This window comes from Amblyomma mixtum, chromosome 5, assembly GCF_055824585.1.
Source record: "Amblyomma mixtum isolate Tamu chromosome 5, ASM5582458v1, whole genome shotgun sequence".
Classification (NCBI taxonomy): Eukaryota; Metazoa; Arthropoda; class Arachnida; order Ixodida; family Ixodidae; genus Amblyomma; species Amblyomma mixtum.
In genome coordinates, this window is record NC_143016.1 from 58,271,301 (window position 1) to 58,292,126 (window position 20,826).

Below are 20,826 nucleotides of genomic sequence, written 5' to 3' on the forward strand. Positions count from 1 at the left end.
CTCAGAATTAAGGATCCTAACCTCCTGTTCACATAAGTTGCACCCCATAAATATCCGCAAATATCTAGCGCTCTTTGGCCAAACATGACCCTTGGACGATAAATAACTAAAAAATAAACTTGTTTAGAAGACAATAAATGCGCCAGCAACTGTCTCACTTCTCGATTAACCCTCACACATTAATAACGCTTCCTTTTTCATCAGTGCAATTTTTTTTTTCTTCAGCGTTTTCTCCAGGCCCAAAATGTATGCATTCTTCGAGGACGCGTATCCCCATGCGTCACCCCCCCCCCCCCCCCCCTTTCTACCCTGCTTTAAATATATTCGGGGTGCACAGTCCTTCGGAGGGCCAGGTTCACGAAACCACGCATAAAACGTGAAGCCCGTACCACTCATCACAGCGTACCCCGTCTAGATGCCGTTATCTTCCTCCGTAGGACATAAAAGAATACGGGGCAACTCGCCCTGCGGCGATCGCCGCTATATATACGCGCCTCTTAATATTTCAGCGCGTGTTAAAGTGTCCTCTCAGCTCTCCATTTCGGCCTGCTTGCAAAGATGAACGGCGGTGGAACCACGCCCCCACGCGACTGTGTCACCTTCGCAGCGCAACGCCCTGAAACGACGGCGACAATGTTTGTACGGGGGCGCCGCACTTTACGGGACGCACGCCAGCAATTTACGGCAGCCTTCCGGGCCTGTCCCGCACGCGACATAATACCGGAGGCACGGCGGTGAGGCCTTTACTGCTGGGGAGGAGGCGGAGAAGGCTGGAATGACGAGGCGACGGTTCCGCACGCTAGGGCGCAATTAACTGGGCCACGCCGCCGACGCAGCGGCATAGCCCGCTGGACCCCCCTCCCTCATCACCTCCCCCTCATACCGTCATTGTGCCTTCCGTGGTGGTGTCCGCAGGCGAGCGCGGGGAAGGCAATATGAGTCCCCGCTAAAATGCAGGGCGGGGAACTTCCGCTCCCCAGGACGAGTGCCAGAGTGTGGCCTGGAAGGCTTTCCCGGCCTCAGTAAACAGCTCAATTTAAATACGCGCTCTGGTAAATTCGTGGTTATATCAACCCTCGTATACTGGTTATACTGGGAAAGGGCGGAATGTTCTATTAGGCGAGCCGGCAAGCGCTTGGGGGCATGGTGCTGAATATTTGAGGTGAACGTACGCAAGGCTCCTAATGAACGCATTTGTTTCTAAGAAATGAGAATTTTCGTGGTATCAGTGAAGATGTTTGTTTTCTTTATTTAATATTTGTTTAAGAAAGAATGAAAACCGACATTGGCAATAATTTTGGCATACGTTGTGTAACGATCGATGATGCCATCCACCGTGATATATAGATGTATCAGTCTTTGCACTCTTTCTCAACATTATACGCTTGGCCGGCACATGAAAATGCCTTTTTCGGCTATTCATGTCACAAAACATAAACCATACACTTCGTTGAAATGAAGCCATTCAGAATACGGTAGGTCAGCAGTTTTGCGTGTTGGTCGAAAACATTTCTTACACGGGAAAACATGCGTACAGGTTCAATATGAGTTCTTGTCAGGGCTCATTTGAAGGATTTATTTCGTGCTCAGTGCCGGAATAAAACGGTTTCGGTTTCGGTTTAGGGGGGTTTAACGTCCCAAAGCGACTCAGGTCATGTGGGACGCCGTAGTGAACGGCTCCGGAAATTTCGACCACCTGGGGTTTTTTCACGTGCACGGACATCGAACAGTACACAGGCTTCTAAAATTTCGCCTCCATCGAAATTCGACCACTGAGGCTCGGGATAAAACGAACTGCTGGGCGGCCATTTCTTCGGTGACAAAGGCTCCTGCAGCAAGCGGCTTGAAAGACGAAATGCGTTTAGCTTCTATTCTCGGAAAATTCAGGCGTTCGGAAAACGCGGTGAGCCTAAGGCTGGAAGATGAAGCCTGACGTTTCCGAGGAACTCCGAAATTTTGTGATTCGACAGTATCGATGAAAAAAAAAAACTCAACCACTAGTGAGACTCGAACCAGCGCCAACGAAAACAGGGCACTTCCGTTTAGCGATGCCTCATATTTTGCGGCCGTTGCCATAAAATTATATATTTTTTTTAAATTTATGGCATGCCAGAACAACACCCTCAATGAGTTCCTTCATCCCGGTTCACATTCAACCGGTTGACATTCAACCGGTTGACATTCAACCGGTTGACATTCAGTGATCATCCGGTCATGCATTCTCACGCCGTCATCACGCTTATCGCTCCACCCGCACTTCAAAATTCTAAGAGGCACACACATGTGTCACGTAATGGCAACCTGTGAGGTATTCTTTAATTGTACGGAACAAAAAAGACAAGAACACTAGAAAAAGATTTAAAAAAATACGGCATAAACCTTGGCGAACAAACGCACTTTCTCTTTTGTTCTGAGAGAAAAAAACGGTTAATTGAAGGCTTTCTATCTGGGCTGAACTAATTAGCACCGGGTTATGGGAACAAAGACCGGCTTCATTGAGTTCAACACCATAACCTCGCCTCGCCTTCATAAAGTTCGTTCACAACCGCTATACTGAAAAAACCAGCACAAATTAAACGTCGTAACCTGTGGATGACAACTATCGGATGGCACTGCAGCCTCATTCCTAGGCGTTTACTGCTCAACTCTATACAACTATTTTAATGCTTTGTTTAAGAAGTTTGTCATTTTTTCCCCTTCGCCTTTCATTCCTCTGTGATTGAAAACTGAGTTGAATGATTATGTTTCAATTAATTATTTTGCTTATTAGCTTAAATTCGCAACGCGAAAGGTCGGTACACCGTTAACAAATTAGGGTCATCATGTACGCTCAAATATGAAAGTTTGATACAGTCCTCAGTCCACTTACGTGCCATCCAGCTGAGCATAATGCTGTCAAGAGGATTTTCTCACCGGGTGAATTCATTGCACGGCTCGTTGTTGTCTTTATTCTTGCTGTGTTTCTTGTTGTCTTTATTTATCGAATCAATAACTAGCTCATGACTCATCGGCATCCCTCTGCTTTTCAGGCTTTCCCCTCACGAGCGGAGAGACGGTGGGAGTGACGGCGTCTCTGCTGGTGTGCATATCGGCAGCCCTGGGAGTTGCTGCACTGGTCAGGTGCGTATTTTCAGCAGGTCCTTCACTAATCCTTTCCTGACAGATGGTCGCTTTTTTCTTTTCCTCTTTTTATCTGAGCTATGAAGCATAAACATCTTTTTGGGCTACCTGGTTACTGCTCAGTTAGAAATATTTTCGCTACAGCGGCGACAAACGATTGGTCTAAGACATCTTTTTTTATTGGGCCGCCAACTTCACACAAACCTTCTTATTTGACTAAGAACTCCTTGTGCATTCTCTCTCAATCTCGCAGTCAACTTCTCTCTTCCCCTCCTTAGAGTTCTCATTTGTCGCTGCAGTAGCCAAAGCAATCGCTTGGGTTTCACAGCGGGCCAGCACACATCTGAGATGCGATGTCAGTGGTGGTTAGTCAGTTGGTACCAACCAAGAAACTTTTACGAGTTTTTCTGATCGCAGCTTCAAAACCAAGGGGCATTTAGAGTGGTCATCAAGGAAACAAAGTTGGTTCCTAAATTATGTCATTGTATAATACCGCCAAGTATATTACCAGCCACTTCACTTCATCAGAGTTTTTTTTTTTTTGTCATGTAATTGTCGCCGTTGCTGTTATTTTTGTTGTTACCTGCAAATCATTAAGGTGCAGAAGTTGTATCGTGAAAGTTGCTGCGTATCTGCTGACCTATGTGACCGTGCTTTTAATCAGTGAATGTTTTCTTTTGTCTGGTTTACGTGTGTCTTCTGTCCAGCAAGCAAGCATTCTGGTGCCTTTTCGCTTCATATTTGGTTAGTAGAACATCGATGGAAAAAAATAAATTTTTCAACACAGCGTCCGAAGATGTCAACTGCTAAAAATTTTTGTTGGCTCCTAAACTCCAAACATAATAGTTGCTCGTAGAAAAATGCCCACCACGAATCTTTTTGTTCATTTTTTCGCCGCATGATCAATAAAGGCATAACCGTTGTTGCTGCTGCGACTGAAGGAAGAATGAAAAAGAAAGTGCGCACACCTGTAAACTCGCTTGAGCTGAGCCAGTGGTGGTGACCACGTGCAGACAACGGAGAGTTGAAAGAGATGTAAGAGGAGAGATTGAATGGAGATACGCGCGTCGCAACAACCACATCCGCCGCAGCGACGAAAGCGGCTTTAGCAGCAGATAACCCAGTGGCAAGGAGCCCTCGCTGCAGTCGGCGGCTCCTATGCCCTAGCCCAAAAAAGGCGAGGCCAAGCCACCCGATGATAACACCGCAAGAACAGAGACTCGCTTTGGCTACAGCACGAAGAAACTAACAGATTTAGATTTAGGCACTAACGGAACATTAGAAGCAAACTTCTTTTGGCTATCTATCACTTTTTTATTAGCACGAAATCGACTAACATGGAAAATTTTAATTTATTCTTTATTACCACGTTCAAGCTCGATGAAACGTGCATCATACATACTAAAACACGTAAAGCTCGGCCTGAGCCAACCATCAAAACGGAAAGCTAAAAGCATCATATCAAAGCTTTGCCTCAACAAGCATAGCCTTGTGGTGGTACATGCTTCACAAGGGCACATAACGGTGCATGGCGTAATAGTTTTTGCGGATGGGAAATAACACTCCCTCGAAGAACAAAACTCACCAAAGTCGTTCTCTGCATAATTGCTCTGGCACTCATTAAGACATGTACTCGTCTCCAAATTCATTGCCAAAATCATGCTTAGCCACCCCTCTTGTTCACTCAACAGCTTACACCTTGGTTGTTGTTTTTGGTGTAATCTAATGTTAAAAGCTTGGCTGGTTTCGAAATTTTGTATACAGTATTATCCTCAAGTTTACTGTAAGAGATTAATAATATAAACTTGGTTCGTTTGCATTACCGCGTGACAGTGATGTGGCGTGGAAAAAATTCGTACAACAGTCTGAAGGTCATCTCCAAACACACCCCACGTTCACCTCGCCACACGGTTTCTCAATGTTAGTGATGTCAGCAGGTGCCCAAAGCTGCGCAGCCGATTAGTATCCGGGCGCGAAAAGTGCATGTAGAGTGATGTCAGGAGAAGTGTCAATTTCAGAGGACTGGTGCGCCGTCCGGTATATTGAGTGCTTCGCTTAACGTGAGTTCGATACAAGGGAACAACCGTTGTATACTTTTGCACTGGATTTTTTAGAGATGTTCTAGCTGCTCGATATAAACAATATTTCGATGTATCCTGATTGGATATATTCGGCCTTAACTGCAAATACTTTTTACGCTCAGCTAGAGTTCATAACTCTGTGAGTGGTCTGTTGTGCCATAGAGGTCGTCCTGTAGCGCTCGCCACCCGTTTTGTGACTGAGCGCTGCCAGCTCTCTTGGCGGTAGCGAAGTCTCCGAGTCCGGCGTCGGTGAGATAAAGAAAAACGCTTTATACACTATGTACATACAGGGAATTACACAGTACAATATCGGCGCGGGGGCCGAGAGCTACACGACGCGACTGTTCTCGCACAGCGACGCGACGACCAGCGAGACACCAACGCGTCACACCACCAGACTCCACCCGTGAGCAGCACTCGACTTACGGTGGGTCAGTCACTTAGCTAGCTGTAGCTGCCATCCAAATGGCAGCGGTGGGGCTTATAAAGCCTGAGGAACGGCGGTCACTCAAAACTGTCCAATCCGAAGGCAGCACTCGACGGCAGTCCGCGAGGTCCAACCAGCGGCCGAGCCGGCCACCCGCTTCAAATTTTGCCGCGCGTGGTGACACCCTGGGGAAAGGGAAACCGGTGCCTCGCTGTCCGGCACCCCGCGACGTGTCCAGGCATGCTGCTCGCCGATGCTTCTCCCTAAGACCCCGCTGACTTACGGCGCAGCATCATGACTTGTCAAGGGAGCGTTAGGGCACGTTGCCTTGCGGCGCAGCACCAGGGCTTGCCAAAGGGACGTTCGCAGGAGAAAGTTAGGGGGCCTGCAGAATTGGAATCCGGGCGGGTTTCCCGGCATAACAGGTCGTAGCATGTATAATTTTTTACTGCCATCTCAGAATACAGTCGTGAGACAATGTTAATGGCTTTAAGTAAAGTAGCAAAGCATATTTTTCCTTTCCTCTGAAGCATTGTGTTTCTGTATATCTTTAAGAGATGTGAGGTTGCGATGTTTGATACGAATCATCTGCAGTCTAGATCCTCTCATGCCGCTTGTTTCGAAACATGAAGTGCTCGTTTCTCCAATTTTCGTCATTTTAAGGCTACATGGTCAAGGGTAGAAATTCCGGTTAGTTTCAGTTTTAATTACTTCAGCGTACCTTGGAACTGGAAGAGAAGTGAGGCCTAAAACTAAATTATTCCTCCGCACACACGCAGTGTGAGAGGTAACGGCAGTGGTCGCATTGTTTGAGGCACAGGGGTTGAAGTTGCCCTATTTTATCCAGTCGTGGTTCAAACCCCATTTGAGATTAAGTTTTTTGTTCTTCTTCTGAATACCGTTTTCATGAAAACGATGCGACGCTCCAGTTGGCTTCCCTGCTGCTGTTATTTTATGAATGAGCGCTGACGTCTGTATTGGCTGGATAATGGTGTATATGAAAGGTTCCAACCTCCTGACATGGTCCGGAAACAGCTGCGAACCTGAAGCCGAACACGAGATTACACTTACCCGAAAACTTTCGAGCGTCTCCATCAGAATACTGCCAAGAAAGAATTTCGCAATAACATAGCCCCGACGGAGATTCAAACGACGCCTTTACAAATAGGGCGGCTTCGTTTACCGACGCCGTAGACCACTCAGCTGGCGCCACAACATCTCGCGCGCCGCTTCCCAACTGATAAGCCTTCACAAAATGCGCTGGAAATCGTACTCTTGGTAATCTCTTGCGGATGTTGTTAAAGAGTGGGCGAGCGCTGCGGCACGTCAAAGAGCGAAAGCAGCGAGACATAGAACGTCATCCTAGCATTCAAAAAAAAAAAAAAAAGAGGTTGAACGCGGTGTAACGTAAGGCATCAAGAGCACGTGAGAAAAGTGGTTGATTGCGGAGGCTCCTCAGCATGCGAAATCAGCCAGAAAGACCATGCGTGCTGCCTACCTCGAAGAACACTAGCGGTCGAAGGTGCGGACACGTCCTAAAGCCGAAAAACTCCCCATTACCCGGATGCTGGTATCAACATCAATGAGCCTTCCCAGCATGCACTTCGTCTTTCCTGCGGTACATTTCTTTCTTACATCTACTCCTGACGACGAGACAAACTATTAATTTTACTTTAAAGCCGCTAATACTGTCCCTAGTGTGTATCGTAAAGCACCTGATGTTTGCTCAATCCGTCGTGTCTATCCGTCGCAGGCGCAAGCTGGCTGTGAAGCAGATGCGCCGCAGAATCCTGCTGACGCAGCAAGATATCAGCATCTCCCCTCCTATGAAAAAGGTAAGCCATGCCTTTCTCGCAGTAGGCTTTTCAGTTTCTTTCTTAGTGCTCCCCTATGGCTGTATATATTCGCATTTTGACCTATTCCGCTCGTTTCTTATTAGTCAGTGGTTAGTACGGCAAAGTAAAAAAAATACTGCCGAAATTGATGTTTCAAGATATAAATGTAATCTTCGGGATCTGAAACAGCAAATTCTGAAAAACAGTTGTGAGGAATGCTTCGGACTACGTGACCGCTGTAATTTTACTGTTGTTTATTGCACAGGGGATCATTCCTGGCGCCATTATCCGCAGTTTGAGAGGGAAACCCAGAAAGAAATAAAAAGTATATGTTCCTGGGTATCACGGCTTCCGCGCTCCTATAAAGCGGGCTATACCAAAAAATAACAGAGGAATGCAAAAGCATAACGCTGGGATTATGTCGAATTTTGAAGTGTAAAATTTGGGACAGTCGTCTATAAATTTCCAGCAATTAAAGCCTTTTTGTGTGTGTGTGTGTTAGGGCAACTGCGTAAAATCAAACTCCATAAACACATAGCATGTAGCCTGTGTTGGCTTTATGTGCGCGTATTCTGGCTTTACTTCGTGTGCTTAATTGTGCAGTTATTCTTATTATGTTGAATAGCATAAGAGGATTGCGGTCATGTCATCGCCTCCAGCTATTTCTTCGTGTGATGTATACGCACCGTGTTAGGGTGAAAATTTACTGTGCAATAACCTCCTCCGGTTACTGCGAGCATTCAATGCGGCAACGAGAGAGAGAGAGATAGAAAAGGACGGAAAGGCAGGGAGGTTAACCAGGCGATGCCCAGTTGGCTACCCTACACTTGGGGAGGGGAACAAAGGGGAAAAAAGGAAAAAGAGCGGCAAAGAAATGAGTCTGTCAAGTGTCCATCGACCACTATATGTCACAGGGACAGAGGGCGCGCACAGAAAACTTAGATTATAGGCGGGAATGCAACCCCGAGTCCCTTAGGAAATTCAGGAGCGCTTTCACCGCTTTCCGTTGTCTGGAAGGTTGCGTCCAAGGCCCCAGAACGTTAGACTCTGTTAAAGGACGCGAGTCCAAGCGGAGCAGAGAAGTAACTAGGCAACCGCGCTCTCGCTCAAAACGAGGGCAGTCACAGAGGAGGTGGCTAATCGTCTCGTCACAACCACACTGGCCACACGCAGGAGAGTCAGCCATTGAGATGAGATGGGAATAGGCGTTTGTGAACGCCGCTCCCAGCCACAGGCGGCACAACAGCGTAGTATCACTGCGGGGGAGTCCGAATGGTATATGATGTTGGAGCAAGAGGTTGAAGTGATGCGAGCGGGGTGTCCAACCTCCAGGGGCAGACCACGATGTTACAGTCAGGTTTCGGGCGAGCAGTTGAAGGTGCCTTGCTGCGTCAGCTCTTGTCAGTGGTATGCGGACAGTGTTGGTTGTCTCGTGAGCCGATCGAGCAGCATCGTCAGCTAAGGCGTTACCAACAATGCCCCTATGGCCTGGTACCCACTGGAAGATGATTTCATGGTCTTGTTCGATTGCCTGGTGATGCAGATATCGTATCTCCGCTATAAGTTGCTCATGGTCGCTATGTCTCAAGGCAGATTGAAGACATTGTAGGGCAGCTTTTGAATCACAGAAAACAGCCCATTTTTGAGGTGATTGTTGTGAGATATACTGTACCGCCGCAAGAAGTGCGGCCAACTCTGCTCCAGTAGAGGTAGTCCGATGCGAAATTTGTTGGTGAATTTGAGTCTGTCGCGCAGGAACGACCACAGCGCAAACAGAACTAGTAGAGGTTACTGATCCATCCGTATAGACGTGAGTACGGTCCGAATATCCGAAGTGGAGCATGGACAGTGTCAGTTGCTTAATGGCTGGCGTCGATAAATTTGACTTCTTCGCTATCCCCGGAATAGCAAGGCGCACACATGGGAGCCGCGTACACCACAGAGGAGAGGGAGGTAGTGCTGCCGGGGTGAACTGTTGTGGGATCGACGACTGTTGCGTCGTTATCACCTTCGCAAATGCAGAATGTGGTCTCTGCAGTGGCAAGGGCGCAAGGTGATGCTGTGGAATCCTTGAGATATGACGTATGTGCATTCGCAAGCAGTCTAGGACAATATAAGTAGAGATCGGGTGGTCTTTGGCGAGTGCAATGCTACCCAGTGTTGATGCGCTCCGAGGGAGACCTAGGCATGTGCGAAGGGCCTGACCCTGCACTGACTGGAGGGCACGCATGTTAGTTTTGCACGTGTTTGAGAGTACAGGTGTACTGTACCGCAAGCATCCCACAAATAGAGCTCTGTACAACTCCAGCATTGACTGGACCGCCGAGCCCCATGATTTTCCTCCCAGAAATCGAAGTAAATGAGCGATAGATGTTAGCTTTTTTTTTCAGTAGAGTGCAATGCGGGCTCCATGATAAATTGCGGTCGATCAGGATTCCTAGGAAACGATGAGATTTGCTGTAAGAAATGACTTGACCGTCGATGCGTACCGGATATGGAGTCATACATTTACGTGTAAATGCCACTAGCGCGCACTTTTCCGGTGAAACGCTGAGACCTTTCTTCTGGAGATAGGAAGAAGTGATTGATGCTGCCCGCTGAAGTCTTGCCCGCACCTGGGGGCGCGTCACAGAGGAGGCCCAAATGCAGATATCATCGGCGTACATACACACCTGGACGGTGTTGGGGAGGTACTCAGGGAGGGCGATGAGAGTCAGATTAAACAATGTAGGGCTAAGGACACCGCCCTGGGGCACGCCACGGTAGGTGTAATGCGCAGGCGTCGGGCCATCATCACATTGGATAAAAAATGATCTTTTGGACAGATAGCTCTCTATCCATGCAAACATCCGACCACCGATGCCCACAGTTTCCAGCGCATCAAGGATGGCCTCATGGGTCACGTTGTCGTAGGCACCTTTTACATCCAGAAAGAGTGCCACTGACAAACGTTTCAAGTGCTTCTGTTGTTGAACCGTGGATACGAGGTCAACGACGTTGTCAATAGAAGAGCGACCCCGCCTGAAGCCGGCCATAGCGTCGGGGTATATTTTGTAGTGTTCGAGGTACCACTCAAGGCGCGACAAAATCATTTTCTCCATGACCTTTCCTACGCAACTGGCCAAAGCTATTGGCCTATACGATGAGAGCTCGAGTGGAGATTTCCCTGGTTTTAGTAGGGGTATCAATCGACTCGATTTCCATTCTTGAGGAACAGCACCGTCGAGCCAAGAGTCGTTGTAACGTTTGAGGAGCTCTTCTCGCGCGTCGTGGCCAAGGTGGGACAGCGCAGCATATGTGATTCCATCTGGCCCTGGTGAAGACGAACGCCGACATCCTGCAAGAGCAGCGTCGAGTTCCTCGCGAGAAAAAAGGACATCCATGGCTGAGACCCGTGAGGCAGGGGGAACACGCCGGGAACTCGAAGCAGTTGGTACACCAGCAATTTTCCTGCAGTAGTCCGTTGCTACCTCAGACTGCTGTCGATCTTGATAGACAGCCAACGCATAGAATGGTTGTCTTTGTTGCGGAAGCGTACGGAGGCCCCGCACAGTACGCCATATGAGGGACATGGGCTTGCGGGGATCCAAGTGCTGACAAAAGGACCTCCAGCGCTGGTTCGCCAGCTGATCCAATCTTCGTTTGATTTTTTTCTGCGTACGTCTCGCCTCCCGTAGGTCATTTAAGCACTTGGTTCGTCTGTATCGCTTTTCTGCTCGCCGCCGAAGAGCACGCAGACGTTCTAGTTCAATATCGAAATCACTGCGTATTCTTGAGGACGTGATGTGACTTCTCGCAACGTTCATAGCATTAGCTATAGTGTGCTCCAGCCTGCCAGTGAGGGCTTCTTTGCTCGTCTCCTCCATATGTTTTCGAAATACTGCCCAGTCGATTCGCGCGAGTTGGGCTGGGGTGGACGCACCAAGGCCGTTTATTTTGAGGTAGGTAGGAATGTGGTCACTTCCATGGGTCTCCACATCACAAAACCAGCGAACACTCCGGTGCAACGACCTTGAAACTAATGTCAGGTCCAGGCAGCTGCTGTAGTGACAGCCGCGCAGGTATGTAGGACTGCCGTCATTCATAACATACAGATCATTGTCGGAAGCAAACAACGCCAGATGCCTTCCTTTGGCGTTAATCCTGGTGCTTCCCCATAGCAAATGGTGGGCGTTAAAATCGCCAGTAATGATCCAAGGAGCACGGGTTTCTTCCATGATGGCCTTCAGCCTTTCGCAGTCTAATTGAGAGGAGGGTGACACATATGCTGCAATCAGTGTGAATTCTAGCGTTTTTGTCTTGATTAAGAAACACGCGTATTGATTGTCATTGTGAGGTGGAACTGGGCAGCAAACATACGTCATGTCAGTGCGGAGGTATACCAAGACTTGGCTGCGCTCCCCGCATGTAGGGGCGAAAAAAGATTCGTACCCGGAGAGCCTGATTGCTTCTGATAATTTGGGCTCGCAGATTACCAATATCGGGAAGTAGTTAGTGAATACGTAAGGACGAAGACTTGACATTCGCGACCTCAGACCTCTTGCGTTCCATTGGAAGATCGTGGCGCCTCTGACTTCCACACGAAAGGTGGGGAGGTGGCCAGCCATTATGGATTAAAGTCCTTGAAGTGCTGAACCCAGGGAGTCCAGCACTAGTAAAACGCTTCGAGCAGTTGGGGATTGCAGAGCCTGTAGGAGAGGCCGAATTGCGTTGACCACGGTCTTTAAAATCACAAGGGTTTGGCGGTCTTGCTCCGGGAGCCCGTCTGCAGCGGCCGACGTGCTCAGCGATGGGAGCTTACGTGGAGGGGCCTCAGGAGGACATAATGGCGGAAGCGCTGGCCAAGGATCGGAACCTGATGACATCTGGCCACCCTTGTCCACAGAGGGCGGACGGTGCACACTGGGGCGAGGAGGAACAGGAGGTGGAGGAGGGTGAGCAGGAGGCGCCAACAGCGCGTCGTTGCGGCTGTCATTGGCAGTAGCCTGTCTGGATTTCCTCTTGCGTCGGGCGCGTCTCTTGCGAACGATCGCGGCGGCTTCGCGGTGCGTCGAGTTGTCTCGGACCATTTGTCTTAGGACAGCACGCTCTTCTTTTAGCCGCGGGCAGTCTCTAGATGAGGCGTCATGGGGACCGTTGCAGTTTGAACACCTGAGAATTTGTGCTGTGCATGTCTCAGAATCATGAGGCTCGGCACACCGGGAACACACACTCGCGTTGCCGCAGACTCCGCTAACATGGCCCAGTTTCATACAATTGGTGCATTGTAGGGGCTTTGGTATGAATGGCCGTACTGCGTGACGAAAAAGGCCTACCTTCACATGTGACGGAAGGCTGTCGCCTTTGAAGATAATCTTGACACAGCGAGATTTCCCAAGACGTGAGACTCGGAGAATCACGGTGCCTTCGTTTCCTGGCTTCACAAGTATGGGCAGATCTTCTTGCGTGATCGTCTCATCGACGTCATAGATGACGCCAGAAGAAACGTCCTCGCCGAGCGGGATAACTGTACGGACCGACATGCCTCCGAGTTCAGTGATGGCCCGCAGTGATTCGAGTGCTGGCGCATGATGGACGTCAACAGCAACAACGTTTTTGCGCGAGTTCACGCGAACGTCTTTAATTTCGTTCGGCACAAGGGCCTCAAGTTGCATTGAGACAGCTTGCCTGTTAAGCCGCCTCATGTTGTGGGATCGATGCGCAGGCAGGATGAGAATAGTATGCTTCGATGCTTGGCCAGTTGTCTTCACCGTGGACTGGCTCGATGAGGAGCTGGCTCTTAATAGTCTTCTTTTGGTCCTGCGGCTCAGGTATGTCTCAAATTCACCTTCGGTACTGTCCTCGCTGAAGTACTCTATGGTATCCTCGCTGTCGGGGTCACTGGGAAGGCTGCAACGCTTCCTCGAAGAACTCGAGGAAGGAGCCGGCAATCTGGTCGGATGCCCAGGAGGATCCACATCCATCGCCGTATGACGGGGGCGGCGTCCCCGCAATGCACACAAAATACACTAAAAAACACTGGAGACGGATAGAAAGCGATTCCACAAGGATGCCAATGCGGCAACGAAATCCTGCGAAACGGGGTATCTATAGTGGTTGGAAAGGCTGTGGACTTGTTTCTTCATTCTTCGAATGTCGTACGTGTTTAAGTGCTTGTTCGTTGCTTAATCATACCTACTTGCACTCGGCGGAAATTTCCCAATAGCGACTCGGCTGCTCAACTATTTCTTCTTTGATTAAACTCGTTGTGTTTTATACTTAAAGTCTGCCAAAGCACAAATCCTGCGATAACGCGGGTATTGCTCCTCCACATGCATCGCAGCCTTAAAGTCAGCGCTTTCTTCAATCACCGTAGGTGCCCTCCAGCCTGCCAGATAACGACCTTCGAGAGCCGCGTAAAAATAGAGCGCTCCGCTAAGGATCGATCTCGCGCAAATGCTGCTGCGTGCGCGCTCCTGGGTAAGAATCTTTTCGAGTGTTCGCAAGCCCGCCACTACTTGCTTTCTTGAAGGTATTGCGCTATCAAAATATGGAAAATAGCACGAACACACAGGACGAAGCGCTTTCTAACAACTGTTTAATCTCTGAAGAAACATGACTATATGCAGATATTGACGTCATACGCCACTATGCTACTCTCAGCATTTTGCGTTCGGCTGCGGCGTCGCATCGCCGCTTACCGGCGTTATTAAATAAATCGTCATGTGAGCAGCGAGCGGTGCGTTTTCTCCGCTGCCATCGCGACATCATCAGTTGACTGCTTCATGCCGGAGGTGGAGAACTTCGTCGCGTTATTGTTTGTTCTTCGCTGTTGCTCGAAACCAAATGAAAGTTCTAACCTCAAGCATACGCTGAGAAAACTGGATAGGCACTGTTCAAGTTATCTCTGTACTATGCGGGAGCAAATAAAGCTACGACGGGAGAAGTGCGAAACTGGTCATTAGCTTATGTTCGCAGAAAAGCCTCTAGGACACATACACAAACTCGTCTTTACACCGACGCTAATGGCGCGCTTTATGAAATGCACTGTGTGCCTTAGAGGCTCTGCCATTTGCTTGTTTTCACAAATATCTTGATTTCTTGTCTGTGGGTGAAAAAATATCTGTTCCAATTCACGCTTACTCTATCCGTGAACCCATCCCGAATGTGGTGCAGAAAGCTTTAAAAAAATACTAATATTGTTAGCCGTCAACTGTTGTTATGCCACATGGCCTAAGAATATGCTTACAAAATGTGGAGAGTAGACGTCTACATAATAAAGGTATTGTTTTGCAGTACTTTTTATTTGCTGTACTGCAGAACCAGCGTAAATGCACACGCTTCCGTGCGGGCATAGCTTACGAGTCTTATCATCACTTACCATTTGTGGCTAACTACGAAACTAAAAGCACTTCAGCGACTGTCGTGCGAGCTAGTTATTTTTAGTTAGTCAGTTAGTTGCATAGTTGGCTATTTGGTTGGATATTTATTTATTTATTTATTTATTTATTTATTTATTTATTTATTTATTTATTTATTTATTTATTTTTACCTTTACACTTTTATCCTTTATTTTTTTTCTCTTCACCTTACCCTCACCTTTTCATTTTTGCGTCACGTCTCTGGAACGCGCAAAGAATGCTGGTAGCTCGATTAATACAGCCCGCTTCGGCTCGATTGAAAAGCTTCGCTTACGCATGACTGAGCAAAGTTTCGCGAAATAGGAAGCGGCTGTTATAAAAGCGCCCGTAGACCTCACATATCACATACTTTTTTTTATTTTTGCTGTTCTCTTTCCCCTCCCTGTTATAAAAGCCCGGATCTTACCTTCTTCGTAATTTCTTTTTTTTTTTATATGCACTGCAGGTGAACGTCCGTCTCACAGTTTTCTCTGACGCAATTTCTTGCCGACGAGTTTGTTGCGGGCCCTTTATAACTGTTGGGCGTTGTTCTCAGCCTTGTTTACTCTGCACGGGTAGATAAAGGAGGAGACGCTTGTCACTCGTTCTGGTTCGCACCGGACGAGAGAATGCGTACGTGAATAGCGTCGGTGCGTTTGGCCGCCTCGATTTCAACGACGTGCCTCGAATCGAGGCACGGACGCTAGTACAGAAATGGCCGCTTGTATAAGCTCAGAAACAAAGACCAAGAGAAATAAAAGAAAAGAACAGCAAAGCAAAAAGCCATCACTGCGATGTTCTTCCGCACGTATCTTGCGGCTCGCACACAGCGGCTCGGCATCGCTGTCAGCCTTCACGCCGCGTACGTGCTTTCGGAAGATGTGCGTAGTGTAAACATTCTCCCCTCTGCGCGGAGTTGTTCTCGGAGGTTTTCGCTCCCCCAACCTTTATGCATGCATGAGCACATACCAGTGTGCGATTCGTTTTTGCTTTTTTTTGGTTTAGGATGCGTGCTTTGCTTTTGTGCGGAGTTGCGCTGGCTGTTTTCAGGTGGCTGGCCTTTTCAGAGACTAATCTCGGGGGAACAAGTGGTGATGTGCGCTCTTTTTTCTTAGTTTTTTTTTTGTGTGTGTGCAATTTCTTCAATGCATTTATTCTTTTTGTCCGAAGTACAAAAAGACAAGCAGTGCTCAAGCTTTTGGTCAGGTCTGGCTTTGATTGCTCGAAGGTTTTGGTTTGTTTAACCTTGACAGAAACGCTCTGCATCTATTTCTTTTTTTTATTTTATACGTGTGGTGGAAGGAAAATGCGACCCGTCCAACCATCAAATAATTCTCAGCTCTTAGAGCATGTGTATGCGAATAACTTTTGTTTGTTGCTCTGTCCCGTTAATTTCATTATGATTGAGCCGATGATAAATACTAAGACACTAAGATACCAAATTTCACCCTTATTATTTGCGAATTTATCAAACACCTTGCCTAATCACATCACCTAAATTGATTTATCAAATTTTAAAAAGAACTTTCAACACAGCTTGGTTGCTTCATACACTGTAATCTTGTTTTTTTCATTATTTTTGTTTTGCGAATGCAGTGCTATATAATAAACTTATGTATAACACTTTTTTCAATTTTATTTGTTAAGGAAAGCCTGCGAATATATTTCTCTATTTTGCTTATCAAGTTAAGTTTTTAGTTTATATGTCTCATTCCCGATATAATGCCCTGTTGGGTTTTAGAGTATTTAAATTAATAAATCTTCATCAAGCCTAACGTCAAATACCTGACTGCTATAGCACCACCATGTACAATGTGGCGCTGGTTGATTTACTTATCAGAATCGGAGTGGTAACGTGCCCGAAGTGTGCAGAGTGTACAGCCGAGATGTTTGGTGCTTAAGTACGAAAGAGTACTTATTATTTCGCTTCTGTTCCCATGTTCTAAGCGCACCAAGCTCGGCGGCTCTGACAGCCCCAGGATGCTGACTCCGAGCTGCAAATGATTAGCATAGCTCGCTTTAAACGCCCGAACTGCTTTATTCCTCCCAATATATATTCATTCACTGACGGTACGAACAAGCCCTAAGTAATTTACGCAACTAAGCATTCTGATCAATTTGCAAAATTACCCATTCTCTCTGCTGTCTTTATTGCTGTAAAGCTTCTAATTTAGCCGTAATGAATAACCTTTAACAAAGATTCTCACAGGTGCGCGATGGTCGTGGTAACGCTCTTTTATCGAAAAGCTCAGACTGCCATGCCATGACTACTCCCAGTTATTGCCATCACTAAGCTCTAAAGAGCAGCGTAGATCCTTAGCACAATCAAAGTCGAGCGGCAGACCTTACCGTCTTAGTTCCATTTTAATAACCATAAAAATCAGTGCCTCAAAAAATCTAAACAGCTAAAATTTCCGTGTAAAAAAAAATCCTTTTAAGCTTGTACGACCTACTGTAGTCCCCTCACAATAACATGCTTGAGTAGTTTTAATTTTCTTTCTGTGTATTCCGGACACCGTTTAGTGTGTCTTCGCACTTTTTGTCTGACATCAAAAAATAAAGCAACACAAATGCTGAATTCGTGCAAGTTGGAAAACTCTGGACGCCTTTTCATCGTCTTCCAAGCGCTTTCAAGTCTCTTCAGTCGCAGAGGGAGATCCGAAGAAGGACCTTTTTGCGCTTTTGTGCTGCTTGTCTGCGCTCCTTCCTATTTTTGTTAACAGGGTGTGCATACATGTCTTGTATTTTATCATTCCAGAACATGCTTGATGCTTCAGCACGCGCAGCAGAGAATGAGTTTGCTTTTGCAGACATCAGTAAGAGTTGAACAAAAGTCAATCAACCGTAAATTCATTTTACGGCTTTCCCGAACTTTTTTTTCTTGTTTCGGGCAATAGCTTACCCAAGCGAATACAGATGCAAAACAGGCTTTTTCAGAGCGGTGACCGTTTTTCTGTAGCTAGTTAATAGGTAAACGAAACATAAGGCTTTAGAACCTATTCATGAATAATATATCTGTCACCACACATTTCGCCAGTCACAATGCAGAGAGAGTTCTTTTTCTTTATCTACACACTATACACTCATTATAGCGCATTCTTCGTAGAATGCATTGCACTAAGCTATTTGCGCACGCAAGAATAGTTTTTTTTAAATGGTTCTGGTTATTGACTTAATAATTACTGAACTGCAGTGGCTAATTTTTTTATTAACGGCCTTTTGCGCAAGTTCTGCTTGTAGGGTTGGACGCAGTTGATGCATAGCAATAGTTCTTTTTTTTACATATTCGATGGAAGCAAACGCTTGTTTTATGATATTCTTTCTTTTACTCTGCGATTCCACTTCGCATATATTGCCCGCAAATGCGCTTCCCATTAACTCCTGTTAACTCCTGGATTCAGAAAGCCTGTTAATCTTCCTTTAATTTATACTGCACGTTTGCAGCTGGCTAACTAATTCGAGCTGCCCAGATGTGGCTACGACAAGCGATATTTATTGCTCGGGCTTCGGCACCACAATGGCGGAGTGGAAATACCTGGCTGTCCTGGTCGCACAGCCAGGCGAACTAAGCGCCAATACATTCGAGCGGCACAGCTTACAACAGGCTGTTTACGAGGCTATTTACCACACTTTATGGCACTATTTACGAGATTTGATGAAAATCAAGCAGAGGAACAAGGCTCGGAGAATCAGTGACAGAGCCCTTGTATGATCTAGCGTAAGTCATGGACGTACTTGTCATTGCAGCTTAGTGAAGTGATGGACTGATTACTATGACCACTTCATCCGACCAGTACCCATCTAAACGAGCTGTCTAAACGACAGCTATCTAAACGAGCTGCAAAGAATAAAAAGCGTATTTTCTCAAGTTTGTTGGATTATAAAGGGCACTTGATATTGAACAGCGAGCCCGAAACGAGCAGTTCAGCAAAACTCGAAACTGATTTATAGTATGCGCAAGAAAGCCAAAAGTGGGAATGTAAAAGACAACTGAACGTAAGGGTTCAACACGGAACCCTTTCACTCGGGGACGCTTAACGTATCGCTTAAGGTGGTGACCGAGCTTTTCATTCATTTTGTGGGTGCCTGCAATGGGCGTCTACATTTTCTAGTTGAACGGCCTGCTGTCACAGAACAGTTCACTACCAAGTGTCGATGCCGAAATTCATGGGTTGTGCTGCTCTTTGTTTTGCTATATAAGGATTTCTTTTTACGTGTTCTACGATTCATTCGGCCTTTCCTTTACTTTCTTATCCTCCTCGCGCTGCTTCCACTATCGCGCCATCTAACGATGGAAACTGAAAGGAACCGCAATCGGCATCATCCTGGTGATCCCGTTCCCCATAATTGTGTTGGCAACCCGGACAGATCTCGCTTTCTTCGCCTATTACAGCATTCTATGGTCGGTCGGAACGTTCTTCGTAAAAAAAAAAGAAACGAGAGCAGTAAAACGAAGGAAAAATCCAATTGCGGTTGCTATGGTACTGCGCTATTTTGTTCTTTTCAGGACATTTGTCGCACGAGAGCGGCTTCCATTACGTCTCCTAGTATGACCGCGGTCGTTATTCGCCGGCCGTGGCATACCTCCTTTGCTTCATTATCTGTGGGGAAGCATAGGCTCTCGGGGGAGGCGAAAGCGAAATGGTATAGGACACAGCACTGCGGGTTTGCTAACGTCCTTGGGGGTTACTCTCCAGTTCTTGCAGGTCTTATATATTTATCTTTTCTTTTTTATTTAACTGCTCTTGGAGAGCAAGGCAAAGCATGCTGTAAGAGGCAAGAAAAACAAGTTTTTGGCCACTTATCAAACTTTTGTGGGTTGGTTATTTTCGAGAACCGGAAATACACGACAAGCCCAATCTCTATACCTTCTTTATTTATTTTTTTGTTTTAAGTAAACCGAGCTCGATAGTAAGGACATGTATTGAATATTTTCACAGTCATTACACCGCGGAGTGATCGATTTCGAAACTTTCGTCAACATAAATTAGCGGCGGCGTAAAATATAGTCTTCTTATCGATTCCTTTTTTTGTTTTAATTTCGAATCGAATTGTCAGTAAACGTAAGTCAATTAATTACAACCGTGATTTTGTGCTTCATTATGTTTTACAAATTTTAATATCATACTGAATCCACACATAAACACTCCCCATTAGGAACTGTCAAAGAAGGCTATTGCACTTGAGCCTTAATGGAGCGAATAATGAGGCCTCACATTGTTCACTTTTTAAGTCCGTTTTAGTATAGTTTAGATAACTTACTGCACAACTCATCTTAGTAGAACGTTAAGTTGGGCGGGTTGGTATGGGTTCATGGTTGAAAAACAGCGCACAAAAGACTAGAGACAAGACTAAAGGCAACGACATGACAAGCGCTGAACTCACAACTTAGGCTTTATTGCGAAAACCTGGGTATATAATATACCATGAACCTGTTTTTCAACCATGAACAACTCATCTGCTTCGCCTTCCAAAGTACTGCAGAAAATATCCTGCCGCCATAGCTGCAGATATGCACTGCATGACGAAGAGCACCTCAAACGCAGCGTTTAACCACTACCTCCCGTAACTATTGCTTAATTTAGCCGCAAGTATAGGCCCTCCATGCTAACAATGCGCCAAGATCCGGTGCTCTGTTGCAAAGAGAAGCCTACTACATTGATTCCATCTGCAGGTATACAAACAGTGCAACAGAGGTGATTACGCATAGGCACTATCAGTAGCCCAAGCTCGCTTGCGCACTCTTCTCGAAATCGATGCAAAGCTGCACTAGGTGCGGCAGCGCAAATTACCATCCTCACACCAAGAAACAAAAAAAGAACAGTTAGGCCAGTCAAAGCCAGCGCCTAATTACAGTCCGCATCGCCCGTTGCGTTGGGAACAGACGCTAGTCGCATTGACGCCGATTGCCCAACGTACGCCCGCGAATCCTCTTCAAGCTTAGCCATCCATGATGTCCATGCCTGCTCTCAGTCGAAAGCGCA

At 46.7% G+C, this 20,826-nt stretch overlaps 1 protein-coding gene across 1 annotated transcript in view; it reads left to right on the top strand.

Annotated features, from left to right (window-relative positions):
- Nucleotides 1-20,826, top strand: part of LOC149342305 (retinal guanylyl cyclase 1) — a 136,954-nt gene that overhangs the window by 79,182 nt on the left and 36,946 nt on the right. Inside the window, exons 5-6 of the mRNA XM_089542147.1 lie at nt 3,030-3,120; nt 7,382-7,463. Coding sequence (XP_089398273.1) covers nt 3,030-3,120; nt 7,382-7,463 — 173 coding nt within the window. The remainder of the gene's footprint in view (nt 1-3,029; nt 3,121-7,381; nt 7,464-20,826) is intronic.